This window comes from Myotis brandtii, unplaced genomic scaffold (assembly GCF_000412655.1).
Source record: "Myotis brandtii unplaced genomic scaffold, ASM41265v1 scaffold621, whole genome shotgun sequence".
Classification (NCBI taxonomy): Eukaryota; Metazoa; Chordata; class Mammalia; order Chiroptera; family Vespertilionidae; genus Myotis; species Myotis brandtii.
Window position 1 is genome coordinate 2,311,717 of NW_005370372.1, and position 20,756 is coordinate 2,332,472.

The 20,756-nt window shown below is 34.4% G+C and overlaps 1 protein-coding gene across 1 annotated transcript in view; it reads left to right on the forward strand.

Moving 5' to 3' along the window:
* The window catches only part of PCLO (piccolo presynaptic cytomatrix protein), a gene marked incomplete at its 5' end in the record, with an annotated part of 285,887 nt that overhangs the window by 192,018 nt on the left and 73,113 nt on the right, over positions 1 to 20,756 (forward strand). Inside the window, 2 exons of the mRNA XM_014528177.1 lie at positions 19,168 to 19,276; positions 19,820 to 19,887. Coding sequence (XP_014383663.1) covers positions 19,168 to 19,276; positions 19,820 to 19,887 — 177 coding nt within the window. The remainder of the gene's footprint in view (positions 1 to 19,167; positions 19,277 to 19,819; positions 19,888 to 20,756) is intronic.

Consider the following 20,756-nt stretch of genomic DNA (forward strand, 5'->3'; position numbering starts at 1 on the left):
TTTTCTGAAGGAACTCAGGCAGTCAGGTCCTGGAGGGATCCTATCTTCCAATATCTTAAATTTTATTTTCCAGGAACATTTAGTAAACATTCTTAGTCAAATACTGAACAAAGAATGATCTTTTCCTACCTATCATTTTTCCTTTTAATGGATAGAATCAGTTTTCTTCTATTGAGAAAACGAAGACAAAAGATCTGGAGAATTAAACCACAAATCTAATTAAGTTCTAAAGTGCCATTTCTTGCTTTTTGCTTTAAGATTAAAATTTTAACTATTTTAGACTAATAGTGCCCGGGCTGTGAAATGTTCAACATTGGGGATTTAAATGATATCTGATACCTTTTCATTTTGGGCCTTTGATATTGTCACTTTGAACTAATTTGAGCATCTAAAAGCACACTTAAACATATTGACTTTGAATGTGTATTTACAGCTTGCCACTTCCATTTTAATTCCTTAGACAAAGCATTATAAACTTTATTTGTATTATAGTATCAAAATAAATTCAGTATATTTAACACTTTAGATAATGGCCTCAAAAAATTAGATGCTTCCTCTGTAATAAACTTACTTTTCTCTAGACTCTCTGGTGAAACTTACTGAATATCATTACAATTTTAGGAAGTTTTGAATTTATGACATGCTTTAAAAATCCCATGTTTATTAATTCATATTACCCTGTGGGTACTCCCATTTTTCTCAGATCAAAGTTCCAACCATCTCCAAATTTGGGAAGTCCATAATACAATTCTCATCTCATGACAAGCACAGACTTGACTTTTTATCTGACAAAGACCCGGCTCAGTTCTTCCTGGTGCTCCTTACCACATTGTGCATATATCTGTTGTATCCCTTAACCCTGAATTCTTTTGTTCTGCATATTCAATTTCCTTTCATAGTGCCTAATAAAACAAGATTTCAAGCAATATACATAGAAAGGAGTGATAAAGAATTCCTTTTTGCTTACAAGAATTGGGTGCTTATTAAGATGTCATTCCTCATAGAGTCATGTGAAGCAAATAAAATGATACGCGTAGTCACACTCTAGTATTTGTAAAAAGCAATGCACACTTAAGACAGCATCGATATTTGATAATAACTTTTGATTATTTTTCAAAAAAGATGTACAAAATGGAAGCTGTTTCCTCTGGATACAGGTTCTTAAAACTTCTAGATTAACTGATCATTAATTTACATAAACTTTTTTTCTGTCCTTTTTTTTTTTTTTTTTTGCTTTGAATTTAAATTCAGATCTCGGGAATGGGGATAGGAAATTGGATTGTTACTGATAGAGAAAAACCCCTCCAAACTGGAAAATGCAGCACCACTTCCCTAACCGGTTTGGCTCAGTGGATAGAGCGTCGGGCTGCGGACTGAAGGGTCCCAGGTTCGATTCCGGCAAGGGCATGTACCTTGGTTGCGGGCACATCCCCAGTAGGGGGCGTGCAAGAGGCAGCTGATCGATGTTTCTAACTATCCCTCTCCCTTCCTCTCTGTAAAAAATCAATAAAATATATTTAAAAAAAAAAGAAGAAGAAGAAATGCAGCACCACTTCCCTGTGCAGTGCAAAGTGTAAGAAGGGGTTTTTTCTCTGGCAGTTCTCTAGCCCAGAATCTCCCCAGTCATTGTGTTTGCTGGGTGGTTGAGAGAGAGTGACGGGTACAAAACAGGAATTTTAAATTAGAAATTAAAATCTCATTGTCCCTATGGACACAGACAGTGGGATAGTGAGGGCCTGGAGGTGGGGTGGGCTGGAGGGGTTGATGAGGGGGAGAAAGGGACATATGTAATACTTTCAACAATAAAGATAAATAAATAATAAATACATAAATGCATAAATAGAATCTCAATTTTAACTCAAGGTAGTGTTATCGGAGAATTGTGTGGATTGCCTTTCTCTGTTGCTAGTGGGAGTGGGGTTTTTGGGGCACCATTGGAATAAAAATTTCCGGAGACCCCCACAGGATATGAGATGTGGTAGAAAGCTTTATTTGTGTGGAATTACATCCATCTGTTTCTGGTTCATTTGCACTTAAATGGTGAGTGTATTTTGCTCTCAGTCTTGTAGTTTTTACTGAAACAACTCTGAGGTTGATTTCTTCATTACATGGTAACCAAAAAAGTTAGCATTTGATGTGTACTAATTCATTAAAAGTGGATGTGATTTTCTTTAGTCTGAGCCCCCTCTCAGTCAGGAAAAATGCCTTATAAGATTCACACAGCTTAATCACACTCTTCACCTCCTTTAGTGAGGCTGAGGGAGCTTCTTGGAATTTGTGGTTTGATGTATGAAATTTAACACTTAATCAACTGCTGACTTGTACTTTACATTATATATGTCAAGTGTACAAAAAATTGGAGAGAATAATATGGCAAACAGCTATGTACCCAGCTTACTATATTGTCTTAATACTTGCTGTATTTTTCATATTTTTAGAAAAGATAAGGACTTATAAATCAAATCTGAAGTCTCCTGTAATCACCTCACCTCTCCCAAACCTCTCTTTATGCTCCAGAATAAACCACTAGACTTAACTCATTTACTTTTCTTTACAATTTTATGTATGTATTAATAAACTACATAAGCATTCATTTTGTTTGTTCATAAAATTTTGTTTATTCATTTTGTTTATTTATGAAATTTTATACAAATATCTTGCCACTTTTTAGTTACATAACATTTATGAGATTTATTCAAGTGATATATGTAGCTCTAGTTCATTTATTTTAGCTAAGGGGCAGAATTCTATTATTGCATTTCTCAGCTACAGTTTAAACATTCTCTGGTTACTTTGGTTATATATGAGGATTTTTTTCTTTATGCTACTCAAACAATACTATAATTAATGTTTAAAGTAGTCTCCTTGTGCACATATTCAGGAGTTTCTTGTATAATACAAGTTACATTTCTGAGTTATAATGACTATCTTATTAGGTGATGTAGGAAATGGTGTGTTTCTTCAACAATAGTTGGTGTTTCCAAATTGCTCCCCAAAGTGGTATATTATGTATTTTTACATCCACCAGTAGTAAATTAGTGTTCTTGTTTCTCTACGTCTCTGTTCCTCTTTCTCTACATTTGCTTTTTTTAAGATAATGTGCCATGGTATGCTATTGTCGTTTCACTCGCCTTCCCTTCAGAAATGTTGAGTATGATACTATGTTATTACTCTTGTTACCTCTTGTGTTTTCTCAGCTGTGATTTGCTGTTTCTTTTGCCTATTTTTTATAAATGGATTTTTACAAATGATTGTTTATGTATTTTAAATTGAATTTAGGGAATCTTTTTATAGTGAACATAATCCTTTGTCAAGTATGTAGGCTGTAAATACCTTCTTCCAGTATGTGGCTTGTATATTTAGTTTCTGGTTTTGTTTTGTTTTACAGAAGTTGAAAGTTTATGTAGTCAAATTTTTCATTTTTTTCCATTAAGGTTTATAAATATTCTATATCATTTAAGAAGTTCTTCTTGTCCTAAAGTCTTTAAAATACTCATGAGTTCTTTGTTCTAGCCTGCTGGTCTGTTTGTCTATCCTTATATAATGTCACACTGTTTTAATTCTATCTTTATATTAAGTTTTGACAGGTAGTAGGTGACTTTACCATAATACTCTTTTTAAAAATTCTCTTAAGACAATTATTGATCTTTGATCTTACATGTACATTCCAGAATCAGCTTGTCAATTTTCATGAAAATCTCTGTTGAAGTTTGATAATGATTATATTGAAGATATAGATTAATTTGGAAAATAAAGGTTTTATATTGAGTCGTGTCTATTTGAGTTTTCAGTGGATTCATAATGCTGGACCTTTGTTCAACCTAAAGATGTAATCATTACATTCTGAATCAATACAGTAAAGTTAGAACATTGAAAAAAACCACATAGCAATTGTTAAATTTAATAGTTTATTATCCTTTTACAACTTATAACATTATATCTCTAGAAAAGGCAAAGTAGAAAATATAAATAAAATGAAATTTTATTTAGGAAATATAATGGGCCAAATCTAATCATTTATGTGTATTTCTTTGACTAACTTTTATTTAATCACTGTATTTCTTGAATTTATTCTCTAAATTGTGTTTTCCTGGTATTGTGTATCATGATATCATAATTGTGAAATATTATATGGGCATGATACTTTTTTTTTTAATTTAAAAGGCAATGGGGGCCAGGTGGAGCCTCTTTCTTGAAGAGACACACCAACTTCTTGCCTGGTCTGCTATTTATTTACTTGAATACACATTTGCCCTTTAGCAATGCATACAGGCAGATCAATGCTAAGCAGGGTCAGGCCTGGTAGTACTTGGATGGGACATGATACTTTTAAAATTCAAAAATTTTATAACAATAAATCTATAAGAACTAAACATCTTTTAGCCAATGAACCAAAAATAATTATTTGTTTATATTGATAGGTTGTCCAACTGGAAGTTACTTTAATAAAGTACTGTGAAGATAACATATTTATATTATTGGTAGTATTGGTAATTAAATCAAATTTGTTTGGAAAATTTTTGGAAAGCTGTTTGGTACTAAGATAGGAATGTAGTGTTGGGATCTGAATGTATTTTCAAGAACCTTCTTAATGAATCAGTGGGAACATAGGAGAGCAAAGAGTTAAAACCGGTGATATCCAATGATTGCTTGTGGATTTAGCCAGACTTATATGGGAAGTTAGGTTCTCACAGGCCGTTAGGGATATAAAGAAATGAGTTCATCTTTGTTTGTCCATATGCTGTTCTGTGAGGAAATGTGCCTGTGTTAGAAATTTTAACTCATGGATATGTTTAAATCTGTTGTTTCAGTGTAGGTGATATTGGTACAGCTAGCTAACTCTTATTAAAGATGAAGTTGACATGGTTTCGGGCAAGAAATCATGGTTGGATTTATGGATGAGAATCCGTGTTGGAGTGACGGTGAGGTTAGCTGTCTTTACAGTGGTCGTTTTGACTTTAGAACTTGGCCTCTGGAACTCCCTGTCATGAAGAAGTCTACAGTAGAAGAGCTAATTCCAGTAGTATTGCTAGAAGACACACTCCTGTGTAACTTAAGGGAGAATGTTCCTAGGCAAGAAAGTCTCTATTTCTGCTTATGCTTTTTTGGCATATGTTACAGATGGCATGGCAGTGATCAAGGTTGGCGATCAAGAAACACACCACACAGATGAGTGAGCTTCCTTGTTCTTGTTCCAGGGGGATAACCAGGTACGGATTGGTAATTAGCATGAGATTTCTCACAATTCCCGCAAGTTGGTGTGTTAGGTACACATGACACAAGATCATACTTTATGTTAATACAAAGGTTTTCTAATAAATATTTAGGTAACTATCTTCTGGGAAGAAAATATAAAATTTGGGTACCTGGACTGGTAGGTTGTAATATATTATTTTTGGGATGCAGTGATCATACTTACTTTGTCAGGATATTAATGATTAGCTATATTGCCAAGACAAAGATTTATTTTGAAATTTATCAGAAGAAAAGTATGTTTGAGTTATAATATTTCTGATAAGAACATAAAGAAAACTAAATAATCGACCTGATTTACACATTTTTAGTATGTGTAATACTCCAAACTTTCATTTTATTGTTTTTATCAATAAGTGTGACATACCTTGACATATTTATGTATGTTCTGGTGATACTGCTTTTGTACTTAAATTTCTGGATTTTTCTAATCAATGAGCCATAGAGCAAGCTGCATTTTGTTTGTGGGTGAACTTTGTTTGTGGGTGAACTTGGAATGGTTATTTTTGAAGCAAGGATGCTGAACACTCTAATATCCATACTAAATCTCTAACTGCCAATGCTATGGCATCTCTGATATATAGAGAAAAATGTTTTTAAAGTCTGGTATTTCAATATCAAGATTTAAATTCAGCTCTGGCACTTAATGTCTGGATAACTTGTTTAACTTTTGGTATCTTGGTGTTCTCCTTAGGAAATTGGGATAATAGTAGTCGTTGCAAAATTGTTATCAGAATTAGAAATAATGTTTCAGAAACATGTAATGTAGTGTTTACCATGGTGTTGCATGTACTAGTAAGTGGTGAAAAGACTGTGCTTACCTTCACTTTGGAGGTCTTTGATGGTGAGAAGAACATTTGCTATACTAAGCTTGAGTTCTGTGTCCCCCATATCTGTACATGCTTGGTAACTGACCATGGTCATGTCTGCATTCTGAACTACAGGCGCATAGGTTATTTATAATGGAAACAACACTAAACTTGGAATCGGAAGACTCTGAATCTATGCCACTTTCATGACTTTGGGCAAGTTACTTATGTTTCTGAGACTCCTTTTGTGTCATTTGTACAATTATGAGGTTTCAACCTACCTCACCTGTCCGCAGGGTTAACAGTGAGTGTGAAAGATGCTGATGTATTGTGTGTATTTTGTTAACTATACAGCACTAACTTAGCTATAGGAGCTATTTTGTTGAGGATAGACATTTTCATAGATGACTATTAATCTTATAAATTTTAGGCTTTCTGTAAGGGAGTCTTGAAATACCAGAGGTATCTGCTATAATGGCATATTATTTAAAATATCAGACCTAAATAACTAATAAATAGATGAAAATGCCGGAAGTGATTAAGCCATTTATCATATAACTATATGACCTCCTCACTGTAAAACTATAGTTTTGGCTAATCTTTTAAAATTGTTCTAGGGTCTCAGACCCGACCTCAGTGCTGCGTAGGCTCTTGCAGCCTCTCCCTACATTTTCTCCAAAGGACCACCTCACGGATTCCTTAGTAAGTGTCGGAGGCCTCCACGGGAGAAAGGTCCATTTCAGCCCTTGTAGGAGTCAGAGCCAGGGGGCAGCAGGGCAGGGGTTGGGGCGCTCCATGGATGCTTCCCTTTCACAAAATAAATGAATAAATAAATAAATAAATAATTCTAAATTTTTTTTCTTAACAATATATTAATCAGTAAATTTCATGCTCTGATTAAAACCTATGAACATGCATACAATTGAATATCTGTTCATGTAATTTCCACGGTATATTAGTCACTGAAAACATATTAGTGAACAGAATCATGGTATAGGTGTCAGATGTCTGGCTCCCAGTGTCTGGGCCAATCTTTCTCATCAGTTTGTTTTATGTGTGACTTTTGAAAAATCACAGAAACTCATTGGGTCTTCAGTGTTAAATGTGAGTGATCCTCCACAAGACCCTTCCGTAATGCATACTTAGGAGCCACCTCACTGATGAAGAGTTGTGGGAAAGAGATTAAGCCTTGAGAAGAAACATATAGTCAAGGTTTAGAAGGGGGAACTGAGAGAATGGTATGTGAGGCACTATAAGCTGGGTGTCTTACATGATGGAAATTCAATCACTAGAGTTAAGAATCTGAGGTTAATTATATGGGATTGAAAAAAAGAAGAAGAAAGATCAAAATGGATAAATTCTGACACTAATAAAACTTGAGTCTCAGGTCTTCTCCATCAATTGTATTGGCCCCTTACAGGAAGCTTCTAAGCAATATGTGATGTTTGTGGTGCTAATCAGAATTTTAACATTTGTAATTTTTTGTGTTTTCTTTTGTCTTTTTTAATGACTATTCACTTGTATCTAATGTTACTAGTATGTCCACAATCTTAGATGATTTATTACATTTGCATCAGCTTTAGGCCTTACAAAATTTGAATTCATTCCTGTATTAGATGTCATTTCTTAGTGGAAAAAGACATTGAGGTACTTACAGCAGAACTACAAGAAACTGCTGATTTACAGTAACAATATACTGGAAAGGCAGATAGGAGTGATAGATTAATGTGGAGTAGAGGTAAGATTATTAGGAATACTGGAAATAATAAAGACTGCAAGTGGATCAAACATTTATTCAGTAGCCTGGTTGGCATGGCTCAGTGGTTAAACATCGACCTATGAACCAGGAGGTCATGGCTCAATTCCTGGTCAGGACATATGCCCAGGTTGCGGGCTCGATCCCCATTGTGGGGCATGCAGGATCAATGATTCTCTCTCATCATTGATGTTTCTATCTCTCTCTCCCTCTCCCTTCCACTCTATAATTGATAAAAAATGTATTTTGAAAAGCCACATTTATTCAGCAACTATTCAGAAAAACATTTTTTCTGTGCAAGTGTATCCTAGAAATGATATAGAATAATAGGATTCTATCTTCTATTCAAGGTGCCTTCAGCCTGGAAATGCAGAGGATAGATTTTCTTTAAGCCATCTATATATATAAAAGCCTAAGCAACCGTTATGACAGAATGAACAGAACGACCGGTCAACCAGTCACTATGATGTGCACTGACCACCAGGGGGCAGACACTCAAGGCAGGAGCTGCCCCTTAGTGGTCAGTGCACTCCCACAGGGGGAGCGCCACTCAGCCAGAAGCCGGGCTCACGGCTGGTGAGTGCAGATGCGGCGGTGGGAGCCTCTCTTGACTCTGTGGCAGCATTACCGAGCGGCAGCAGCGGGCCAGGATGAGCGCGAGTGGTGAGGCGCCCAGCCCTGGCTCTTCCCTGGCCACCTGCCATTTGGCACACTGCTACATCCCCCCAAGGGGTCCCGGATTGTGAGAGGGTGCAGGCCGGGCTGAGGGATACCCCCCCCCAGTGCACATATTTCATGCACCAGGCCTCTATTATAATAATTATATAGTATCTTTGAATCAAAAATAAACAAAGTATAAAAACTTTATATTCACAATGACCAAGTTGTATATTTTCAGTGATAACCTCTTGAGTTATGATAAAAATAATTCCCCCTTCTTTGTCAAAATAAATATTTTATTTTCTTATATTATAGATAAGTGTATTTGAATTTTACTTTTGTTCTTAAATTTTGGGAGATTTTATAACTGTTTCGGAAATATAATTTATTTTTTTGTCTGATTTTACTAGTATACATGATTTAAAGTTACACCTCAATAATCAAGGCAAAGTTCTACATATTTTATCTGTCAGGTAATCTAATAAAATGGAATTTATATTGTCCTTATATATGTGCTCAATGGAAATGATGATGATTTTGCCATTAGTTCAGGTAGCACTGGCACTTATTAGGAAACAATTTTCCTAGTATAAAGTGATGATATTTTAGGTTAAAATGTATTTTTTTTGTAGTAGGATCCATTTAAATAACATTAAAAATGGATCAGTACAGAATGCATGAATATAAAAAAAGGTTAAGAACATAAAGGTAAAGGCCTTAATGATTCACTAGGGATACTTAAAGCAGAGTAGGCAGTAGTTAAGCATTTCTCATACACAGTTGTGTCATTTATCCTAGCTTCCAATGTCCATTCAATTAACTGCGAATCTCTTTCTAATCATGAGAGTATTTTTGGATTATTCTGTTACTGTTAGTTGCTCATGGTATTCTTCAGATTTGATGGTATTAATCTGTTAATGTCATTTAATTAAAAAGTCAAAAAAATTCATTCTGAGATTTTTGTTTTGTTTTTTAAGCCTCACCTACGGATGTTTTTCCATTGATTTTTAGAGAGGGGAAAGACAGAGAGAAATATCAATGTGATAGAAACACATCGACTGGTTGCCTCCTGTACGCCCCCGACCAGGGCCCGGGGCCATGGAGGAGCCTGCAACTGAAGCATGTGCTCTTGACCGAAATGGAACCTGGAACCCTTTGGTCTATAGGCCAATGCTGTATCCACTGAGCCAAACTGGCTAGGGCCATTCTGAGTAGTTTAAAAAAATGGAGTGGGAAATTAAACTAAGAAAAGTTTATAAATCTATGAACTGTAATCTACTTTGGATTAGATGATTACATACCTATCATTAGAAAATTTAGTTATATTATTTTCTTGGGATCAATAAAATTTTACTGATCTACCCATACCCGTTCTCCTGTCTCATTCAGCACATTATGTTTTAGTCTGTTTCAAATAACATATCTAATTCTAAACATCATAAATGATAGCCAAGGAGTGACTTTGACATCTATTCCAATCCTCTCAGAAATTTTTGGAGTGTAATACAAGATTATTTTAATGGTTATAGTGATTACAAACAGAATCCTACCATGATAATATTTCTCAAGTTCAACCACAAATATGGCTAATTATATTTCCACTAGAGGCCCAGTGCATGAAAATTCATGCACTGGAGGGGGTGTCCCTCAGGTTGGCCTGCTCACAGTCCAGGAGCCCTCAGGGGCAGGAGGCGACCCAGCCATCAGGGGAAGGCGATGCCTCCATCACACCTCTGCTGCTGCTACTGACAGCAGCGCATGCCTCGGCTGATCCTGGTTACCTGAGCCTTGGGCAGCCCTTGGCAGCTGGGCAGCCACCATCAGAGGCTTGCCTGAGCCTCGGGCATCGGCTGGGCACCTTACATCCGAGGCTTGCCTGCGCCTAGGGCCGGCCCTGGGCGGCTGGGGGGCTGAGGGTGGATCCCTAAAACTAACTCTCTACCTCCTATTCCTTTCATTCATCCTACATTCTTTTCTTTTGTTTCTTCATTTTAATTAATACTCTTAACATGAGCTCTACAAATCTTGACAGATTTTAAATGTACAATGCCATGTTATCTACAGACACAAAGTTGTTTATCTAAAATTAATTTGTCTCGCAAAACTGAGATTTTGTATAAATTAATTAGAAACTATCTCCCCCTTACACATCCCTGGCAACTACCTTCTATTCTTTGCTTCTGAGTTTGACTATTTTAGATACCTCATATGAATGGAATCATGGAGTATCTGTCCTTCTCTGACTGGATTATTTCACTTAGCATAATGTCTTCAAGGTTCATTCATGTGAAGATTTAAAAGATTTCCTCCTTTTTAAAAGCTGAATAATATTTTATTGTATGCACAAACTACATTTGCTTTATCTATTCATGTGTCAATGAATATTCAGTTTATTTCCACAGTTTGGCTGTTTGTATAGCACTGCAATGAACATGGGAGTGAGACTATCTTCAAGTTCCTGATTTCAATTTTGGGGAGAGATAAATACCCAAAAATGGAATTGCTTGATCATATGGTATTTCTATTTTTAATTTTTAGGAAACTTCATACTATGTTCTATAGTGGCTGCACCATATTGCATTTAACAGAGTACAAGAGTTCCAATTTCTGCATCTCCTCACCAATTATTAAATTTTGTGTTTTTGACAATAGTCATCCTAATAGATGTGAAATGATAAATCATTGTGGTTTTGATTTGCATTTCCCTGATCATTTGTAACACTGAGTAACCCTTCCTACATTATTTTGTGTTCCAGTATGGCCCTGCTTAATTTCTCATCAACATGCATGTAGAAATGTGATACTGACTTTTTTCTGGGAGTGGAGTAGAGAAAATAGATGAGAAAGCTAATCAGCTTTTATTTCATTCATAATTATTGTTATTTACCCACCACAAAATGATTTATCCACAACAACTTTTTATTTATTCAATAATATCTTCAATTATTACAAGCCTGAGTCTTCAAATAATATTGTCATATAGATCATGTATACAATTTATAAATTATCTTTATTGTAATTAAAATGACATTATAAATAATATATGTGTTCATTGTGCTATATTTTACATATTTGAACACTTTATATTCAGGTGGTCTGGCATGTATATTAATTAGTTGAATGAGTTTCCCTTTTAACTGATACTAGCTTTGGCCTTAGAAACAGTTAGATGGAGTTCATATTTCTTGTAATACCATTAAGTAACTTTTTGAAGTTAAAAAAGTCATGTTACCTCATGTTTCATTTTTTCTAATATATTATATAAAACACTAAAAGGAGAACATCTACAAGGATCTTGCCTGATTTATAACAAGTTTATAAAATAGTTGTGAAGTGCTTTTAAAACATTATATAATTTAATTTATGTATGCTTTCTATGTTGAAGACCTTTTTATTGACCATTAATACTGCAAGATATGTGATAATTGATTTTCTTTACAATTATTTTTTTATTATTGAAGCTAAATCTGTTCTAGATCTACAAGTGTAAAAGTCATTGATTCCAAATATTTTCAATGTACTCAGACTTAAAAAAGAAGTATGGATAAGCACAATTCTTAGTCTTTGATTTATCTTAAATAATTTTCTATTGAAAATATGAGAATTTTTTATTTTCTTTTTTACTGAATTTATTGGGTGACATTGGTTAATAATCATATAGGTTTTAAGTGTACATGTCTATGATACATAATCTGTATATTGCAGATGATTTGACATATTGAAAATGTGAAAATTTTTTATTTTCTTTTTTATTGAATTTATTGGGTGATATTGGTTAATAATCTATAGGTTTTAAGTGTACATTTCTATGATACATAATCTGTATATTGCAGATGATTTGACCACCCAAAATCAAATCATCTTCTGTCATCATGTATTTGGCCCGCTTACCCTTTACTCCCCCTCAACCCTCTTGCCTCTGGTAACCACCATATTGATGTATTTGGCCCGCTTACCCTTTACTCCCCCCTCAACCCTCTTGCCTCTGGTAACCACCATATTGTTGTCTGTGTCTATGAGTTTCAGTTTTATATCCCACATATGAGTGAAATCAATGGCTCTTAGCTTTTTCTGACTGACTTATTTTGCTTAGCATAGTTATTCATGGTGGGCAAGACATAGAAACAGCCAAAGTGTCCTCTATAGAAGATTGGATAAAGAAGAGGTAGTACATATATACTATAGAATACTACTCAGCCATAAGAAAAGATCAAATACTACCATTTGTGACAACATAGATGGATCTTGAGAACTTTAAAATATGCAAATTAATTTACCTGAGAATTATATATGTAAGCCATCTTTTGCTGATTTTAATGACTTGTTCTTTACAAAAAGTGTGAGTGAAAGAAGAAACATGGAAAATAAATTGCTCAAAATCACACCCTAAATTAATGATAGTCAATATAGAACTTAACTTCAATAATTCTGAACTATTTAAAAATATACCCAAGCTCTATAACATTTCTCTAAAGAACTCTTTTTTTTTGTGGTTAGTCCTCACCTCAGGATATATTTTTCCATTTGTTTATTTTTTTTAGTGGGAGGGGGAGAAAAAGAGAGAGAGAAACATCAATGTGAGAGAGACACATTGATTGGTTGCCTCCCACATGTGCCCCAACTGGGGCTAGGGATCAATCTGCAATCCAGGTATGAGCCTTTGACCGGGTATCCAACCTGAGCCCCTTCAGTTCATAGGCCAACACTCTAACCACTGAGCACAGTGGCCAGAGTATTTCTCTAAAGAACTCTTTTCATTAGTCTGCCCAAGAATGAAAATGGAGTATATTATCATAGCATATACTTTTGCTTAACAATCTTTTTTATTTATTTTGGGCACATGTCTACTCAATATAAAATATACAGTAGCTTAAAGCAAAAAAGTAGAAAACTACCCCAAATCTTCCACATGTGTGTACTTAATAGTAATGAAATTTGGAAGAATATAAATTTATAACATTTACATTAAAAAGTCTAATGAGCCCAGCCGGTGTGGCTCAGAAGTTGAATATTGACCTATGAACGAAGAGGTGGTGATTCTATACTGGTCAGGGCACATGCCTGGGTTGCTGACCTGATCCCTAGTAGAGGGTGTGCAAGAGGCAGCCAATCAATGATTCTCTCTCATCATTAATGTTTCAAGCTTTCTCTCCCTTTCCCTTCTCTGAAATCAATAAAAATACATTTTTATAAATGTCTAATGAGTTTAATTCTATTATCAAATAGCTAAGGGTCTGTATAGAGTGAGAACTGGAGAATGAGGAGAATAGCAGGTACAGGGAACTTGCTTCAATGAAAGTAGCTCCATTTTTGTACATTTTGAATACTGAGGCGCTGTTTTAAGTTTTGTTTGAACTATGGGTTCCAAGAGTAAAAATTATAGCAATAATAAATAACGACAATGACAAAAATGGCAATGTTATGAGATTCACTTTTCAACAAGATAGTTTCAAACCTTAAGATTTTATACATATACATAAGTTCTCTCAGAAAATATCCTATCTAATAAAAGAGTAATATGCAAATTGACCATCACTCCAGTACACAAGATGGCTGCCCCCATATTAGCCGCCTCAAGATGGCCGGCAGGGGAGGGCAGTTGAGGGGGACCAGGCCTGCAGGGGAGAGCAGTTAGGGGCAATCAGGCCAGCAGGGGAGCAGTTAGGCGGCGATCAGGCTGGCAGGGGAGTGGTTAGAGGGTGATCAGGCTGGCAGGCAAAAGCAGTTAAGGGCAATAAGACTGGCAGGCAGGCGAGCAGTTGGGAGCCAGCAGTCCTGGATTGTGAGAGGGGTCCCAGATTGGAGAGGATTCAGGCTGGGCTGAGGGACACCCCCCCACCATGCACCGGGCATCTAGTATATGTCTTTTCATATTATTTTTTTCTTTATCGAAGATTTCCTCCTTCTATACTTTTCCCCCTTCATTCTTTCCTTTCTTCTACCCATCTTTCCTTGTTTCCTTTCTTTCATGTTAATGTATAATAGGTTAAAAATGTAAAATATAGAAAATGTAATTTAAAAAATAATAAAGCCCAACTGGTTTGGCTCTGCAGTTGAACACTGACCTTTGAACGAGGAGGTTACAGTTCGATTCCCAGTATGGGCACATACCCGGGTTGCAGGCTGGATCCCCAGGACACCCCCCCCACTGTGCACAAATGTCATGCACTGGGCATCTAGTATATGTCTTACCATATTATTTTTTTCGTTATCGAAGATTTCCTCCTTCTATACTTTTTCCCCTTCATTCTTTCCTTTCTTCTACCCATCTTTCCTTGTTTCCTTTCTTTCATGTTCATGTATAATAGCTTAAAACTGTAAAATATAGAAAATGTAATTAAAAAAATGAAGCCCAACTGGTTTGGCTCAGCAGTTGAACACTGACCTTTGAACCAGGAAGTTATAGTTCGATTCCTGGTATGGGCACATACCCGGGTTGCAGGCTGGATCCCCAGTGTGGAGTTTGCAGGAGCAGCAGATCAATGATTCTCTTTCACCATTGATGTTTCTATCTCTCCCTCCCTCTCTCTTCCTCTCTGAAATCAATAAAAAATATATTAAAAAAATAAAATATAATAAAATCCATCCATGTACTAGTATATATTTCTCTTATATTAACACTACATAACTTGAAAATGAATGAGTAATTAACGTAACAGATGTGGACAACATATTGGACTCCTGAAACTCATTTGCAAGATTTGCTCGCTATTTAGAAAGTCAGGGCAATGACCAGTTCAGCTGAAATTTTGCTGCTGCTGCTAGTTTATAAAGGGCTCTTGAGAGTGAATGTCCAAATTTAGTACATTAATCTATAGTCATGGTTAATAATATCAGTGGAGAAAAAGTATTAATTGTTTGTTTTTTGTTTTTACCCCAGCTGCATCAGATTCTTATTTTATAGCACATTGGTTCATGTAAGGTCTCCTCCTGTGTGTGTGTGTGTGTGTGTGTGTGTGGTTTTTTTGTTGCTTATTCAGTCATTTATTAACTCATTCCTTTTTTATCTCATTTTATTTTCCAATTCCCTTTTTTTCACCATAAGTAGCTATTATAATTTATGTGATGTATTTATTTGTAAAATGTGTAATGTTAACTTGTGTCATTATTTTATGTATATAAATGTCATTGCCCTATAGATCAGATCCTGTTTCTCACTTGTCTTTACTTGGCAAATGATTTCAAGATGGTTTCACCTTTTGACCTCAACACCTATATGTCTGTTTCCTGCAAACGCTGTGGAGTGTTTTCATTGTGAGCATTTTCTGCCTGTCATTGTCCATTTCTCCTGAAACTTGCACCTCTCACAAATAGATACTCAAGAAGATTTCCCGGTCATAGGGTGTACATGAGCTTAATTTAACAATGTTCTGCCACATTGCCCTCCAGAGTGGTTGCACTTATCTGCATCTCCATCAAAATAATTACATGTTTGTAAATTGTACATAAGCAGTTGTTTTATTTTTCATGTTGATATATTCTTTTCACATCTTAGAGTGGGGATAAAGCTGAAAAACCATCTAGCAAGTATAATTTCCCTTGAAGTAAAGTCCCATAATCCCACACATGGTATTTTCTGGCTTTTGATCTTTTTGAATGATGATAGTTAAGTACTAGTAACATATCATTCTTGCTTTAATTTGTACTTTCTAATCACTAATGAGTATGGGCTTTTCTTCATATATTTATAACACTTTTGAATTTCCTGTAAATCATCTTTATTTTACTAATTGCTGAGATATTTCTGTTTTTTTCCACTGGAATGAATGTATTTTATTACTTTATATGACAGCATAAAATATTAGCACATAACAGCATAAAGATGCTGATCATTACAAAGGTGATGAATTGTGTATCACCTGCCACATATGAGGAACTGAAAAAATATCTTTGAAATAAGTAAATAAAGGTCTTGATCTTTTGTGTGATATATGAGTGGATGTACATAACCTATAAAAGTTTGACTGTTAACTCAATAATTTTAATATATAGATGTTTTTGCAGTAATGGAAAATATTAAATATGGACAAAGAAATACATGAAATTTTGTGTTATAAAGATAAGAATAGATTTGGCAGTTTGAGGAACATATAAAATTAAGTAATCCCATAAAATATGAAAACACATTTGAGAATCTTTTATGTTGATTGATTTTTTAAATTTGAAAATTAGCCTATTATTATACTTTTAAATTTTGATAACCTTTTAAATATAAGATTTTGAACACCAAGTCCTATCATCACTGTTGCACATTCAGCAAAATTTAGGTTATGTTAGTTTTTCTAATAGAAACTATTAGAATAGGTACTTTCTAGGAATATAATTGAAGAATCATCTGAACACTCTCAAACTTGAACAATTGGCTAACATATATGTTGATAAATTTTAAATACTATAAAATGTAATTATTTGCTAATAATGATAAGTAATAGGTTTAACCATTTATGTGTACACTATCTTCCAGTAATTATTTCTCAAAGTCAGAGTAAAAAGTTATCTGAAGTTTGAATATGCTTACATTCAAATCAATTAAATGGTAAAAGACTATTTTAGTGAACTGTATTTCCATGTAGTATAATAATTTTCAACAAATTCTTGCATGCATTTTACAATAGAATTTTACAATTAACATTTTTCAAAATTACTGTATTTGATGTCACATGATACTTAATTCTCAAACTGTTAAAACCATCTAATGAATTGATAAGGAGTTATTTGTATATTCACTTGGTTATTGTAGTGTGGTTTTTGTAGGATTCGTAGGAAGTTGGAAAGGCAATGCAAAGGGGAAGTGTTAAGTAAAAGACTGTTCAAGTAGTCGCGTTCTCTGTATTATCTGATACTCACCTTTGGAACCAAGAATAAGGATAAAATAACTGGAAAAATCTTTTGAACTATAGTATTGCACCAACTCTGGTGGGAAACTGAGTGAATGGAAAAGTTTAGCAGAGCATATTATATAGTTCATGATCTCAGATAAATATCTAGGCCAGACCCTAGTTTTCTGTATATTTTTTCCAGCAATGTTATTAATGATTCTAAACAGTTTTTTATGACTAGAAGCATTTTTCATTTCACTGGATAATTATGTTTTGGAAATTTGCACTGTTATTTTTTGAGATGTGAAAAATAAACAGGTAAATCCAACAGAAGTAGCATCAAGATTATGTGGCTATTTCTTTTCATAGACTATGCTCTGCAGAAAAGTGACAATGCAATTTCTGGATTACAACACCATTAATTTGTTTCCATTCAAAATCATCTGTCATAAATAACTCTTACTCCTGACTAACAGAAAAAAGTGTGTTTTTCCTCTTTCAGTACTAAATTTTTCTTTAGTGGTGTCACCACTGTCTTTTATGTTATTTTCTCATTTTATATGTACAACAGCCTGGGATTATTGAAATAAACGTAAGGCCCATCTGAAGATAAAGTTTTCTTGGAGTAAGTTATGGAAAAGTCGTTTTTGTTTGTGTAATTGTGGACATTTTTATGGACTTCTTTTGCCACTTCACTAAAAGCTTTTCCCTTGCTTGCTACTGGTAATATGCTTGTCAATGTATATCAAAATCATTAAAATGTTAAAGACTCAATCGTGCCATGTTTAGCATTTCCCATTGAAATCAATGTTGAGCAATAGGTAGTTTCACACAGGTATCTGTGAAGCACATTGAAAATGTAATTTGTCGACAAGTATTTATTTTTATTTAATTATAGCCTAGTATGACATACATACATTTTTCTCAGGTAAAGCTGGTAGCATTCATAAATATGTAGGCACTATAACTTTGGATAGTTTTATCTAATTTATATCCAGCTCACATAGCCACAGATTAGGACCATCTGATTTGTGCCAAATATTTGTCCCTAGATTATTTTGACAGCTCATAATAAATGGACCAAAGGATTAAATGTAAGATGTTGAATTATTATATAGTACTACTTTTTTATATGAAAGTTATATTTTTAGGTAACTAAATTTACAGGACCCAGTGCAAAATGAAAATGTAGAGCTCTTTGTTCAGACATTAACATTATTAAGAATTTCAAAATGGCAAAGCTTAATGAAACCAAGCATAGGACCTCCTGAGCACAAGGCCTTGTACTACTTACTGCACAGGCAATACACACACATGAAGTTGCTCTCTCTAGCATTTCTGCTGCTTCTACTCAGCAATATCTCGCAGGTAATGAAGAAAAGACACAACATGGAAATCAGTTTATCTGAGCCAAGTTGAAGGTATAGCAGTTCCTTAAGGGGAGCTTCACAGCAAAATCCTAATGGCTTTTTTCTGCCACTCCCATTCCACGATAGAATATGGAACTTGATACTTTTCTAGTTGCTTGTTCCCCATGAAATGATTATATTGGTGGTTGTACAAAATTGGTCTAAGCAATATACATTCAGTAATGTTTTCTTTATAGCAGTGTGAGCAAAATGCATGTGTTTGACAGCATTTAATAGATTTCCAAAAGCAACATTTTGCATGTTGTGTTAGATACATTTCATGTGTTCAGGTAAGTTGATGAAACCAAAGTACATGTGGTTCCAGAGAACTTTGAACTGATGTTCTCTGAAATAGTGTGCTGAGTTGGTTTGCAAATGCATAGCAGTGTCTTCTATGCCCTATGGACCCGGACTAGAAATAGCACAAAATTTTCACATTATACTTGAATTTGTCTTTTTAGGGATGCAAGTTTTGGAATGGAATGGAATTCCTTTAACTTCTAAAACATATGAAGAAGTGCAGAGTATCATTAGTCAGCAAAGTGGGGAAGCAGAAATATGTGTAAGACTGTGAGTTTTTCCCCATCTTTTTGTTTCCATTTTTTTGGCTATTCATGGCTCTTTTAATTTAAAATTGTTAAGGTGGAACCTTTGCCAGTCAGCAAGATTTTCTGTAATTAGAAAATAAAAAGAATGCAAGTTTTATAGATTTCTTGTGTTCAGAATCAAAGTTAAAAGCACAGAAAGAATTCAGATAATTTTGTCTCTGACTAATGTCAATAGCTCTCCCCTTTCATCCTTTTATTGAAACACGCTTCATATAAATGAAAACGTAAACCCATTTAGATTTCATGGATGTGTATAGTATTTCAAAATAAACTTACATTTAATCCATAAAGATTTCACCTTAAATAACCATTTTTATCAGCTGACGTTTAACAGCATTGCCAATATATATTTGGTCAGAAGGGTGAGCATGCTTTGAAATTGCTTTATATCATTAACCACTTCTCATTTACCTACTAAAAAAAATATTCAGGGTAGTTGGGGAAAAGGGCCTTTTGTGTCAAGCTTCCTCAAATTCTTTCTTAATTTTTTTGTTTTAATTTTTAGGGACCTCAATATGCTCTCAGATTCTGAAAATCCCCAGCACCTGGAACTTCATGAACCACCAAAATCTGGTAGGTGAAAGCAATCTGCTTTCAACTGTGAGTAAAAAAGTAGACGGGGAAGTACAGCTGCTCCTCCATTTACAATGGGGTTTTGCTCCAATAAGCCCATCATAAGTTGGAAATATCCTTAAGTCAAAAATGCATTCAATACACCTAACTTCTCAAACATCACAGCTTAGACCAGCCTACCTTAAATGTGCTCAGAACACTTACATTAGCCTACAATTGAGCAAAATTATCTAAAATAATGCCTATTTATTATAAGTTGTTGAGTAGCTCATGTAACTTGTTATGTGTATCACTTTTGCACCATTGTAAAGTTGAAAATCGTTAAGTCAAACTATCATAAGTTGGGAACAATCTACAATTATTGAGACAGATGTAGCTGTAGATAAAGATACAGACATAAACATAGATATAGATAAAAATAAAGCGATAGACTGATGGATGTTTATATATTTATGTAATGGTAAAGAAAATCAAAAGCATTGTAGCTACATTTTTAGCATTCCAGGGAAACACACATTTGCATGTTAAACCCATTAAAGAAATGTATATGAAATTCTTGCTGTGTGATTTCACATTTTTACATTTAGATCAAATGTAAGATTAAAAATATCACTTATCCCTTTGTTTAACAGTGATATATTGAGCACTTCCTATGCATTCTGAATCTGGGTTATTACACTAAATAAAGAGACCAGGGCCTCTTGAAACAATAATAAACCTGGAAATGTAAATATACTCTTTGAAATTTCCCCCTTAGAGAAAGTTATAGTTAACATTTAAAGAAGGAAAAGTAGCTAGTCATACAGATTAAATTCCAGTGAATAAAATGGAATATTTTATCTTCGTACAATTTTCTATGTAAAACATTA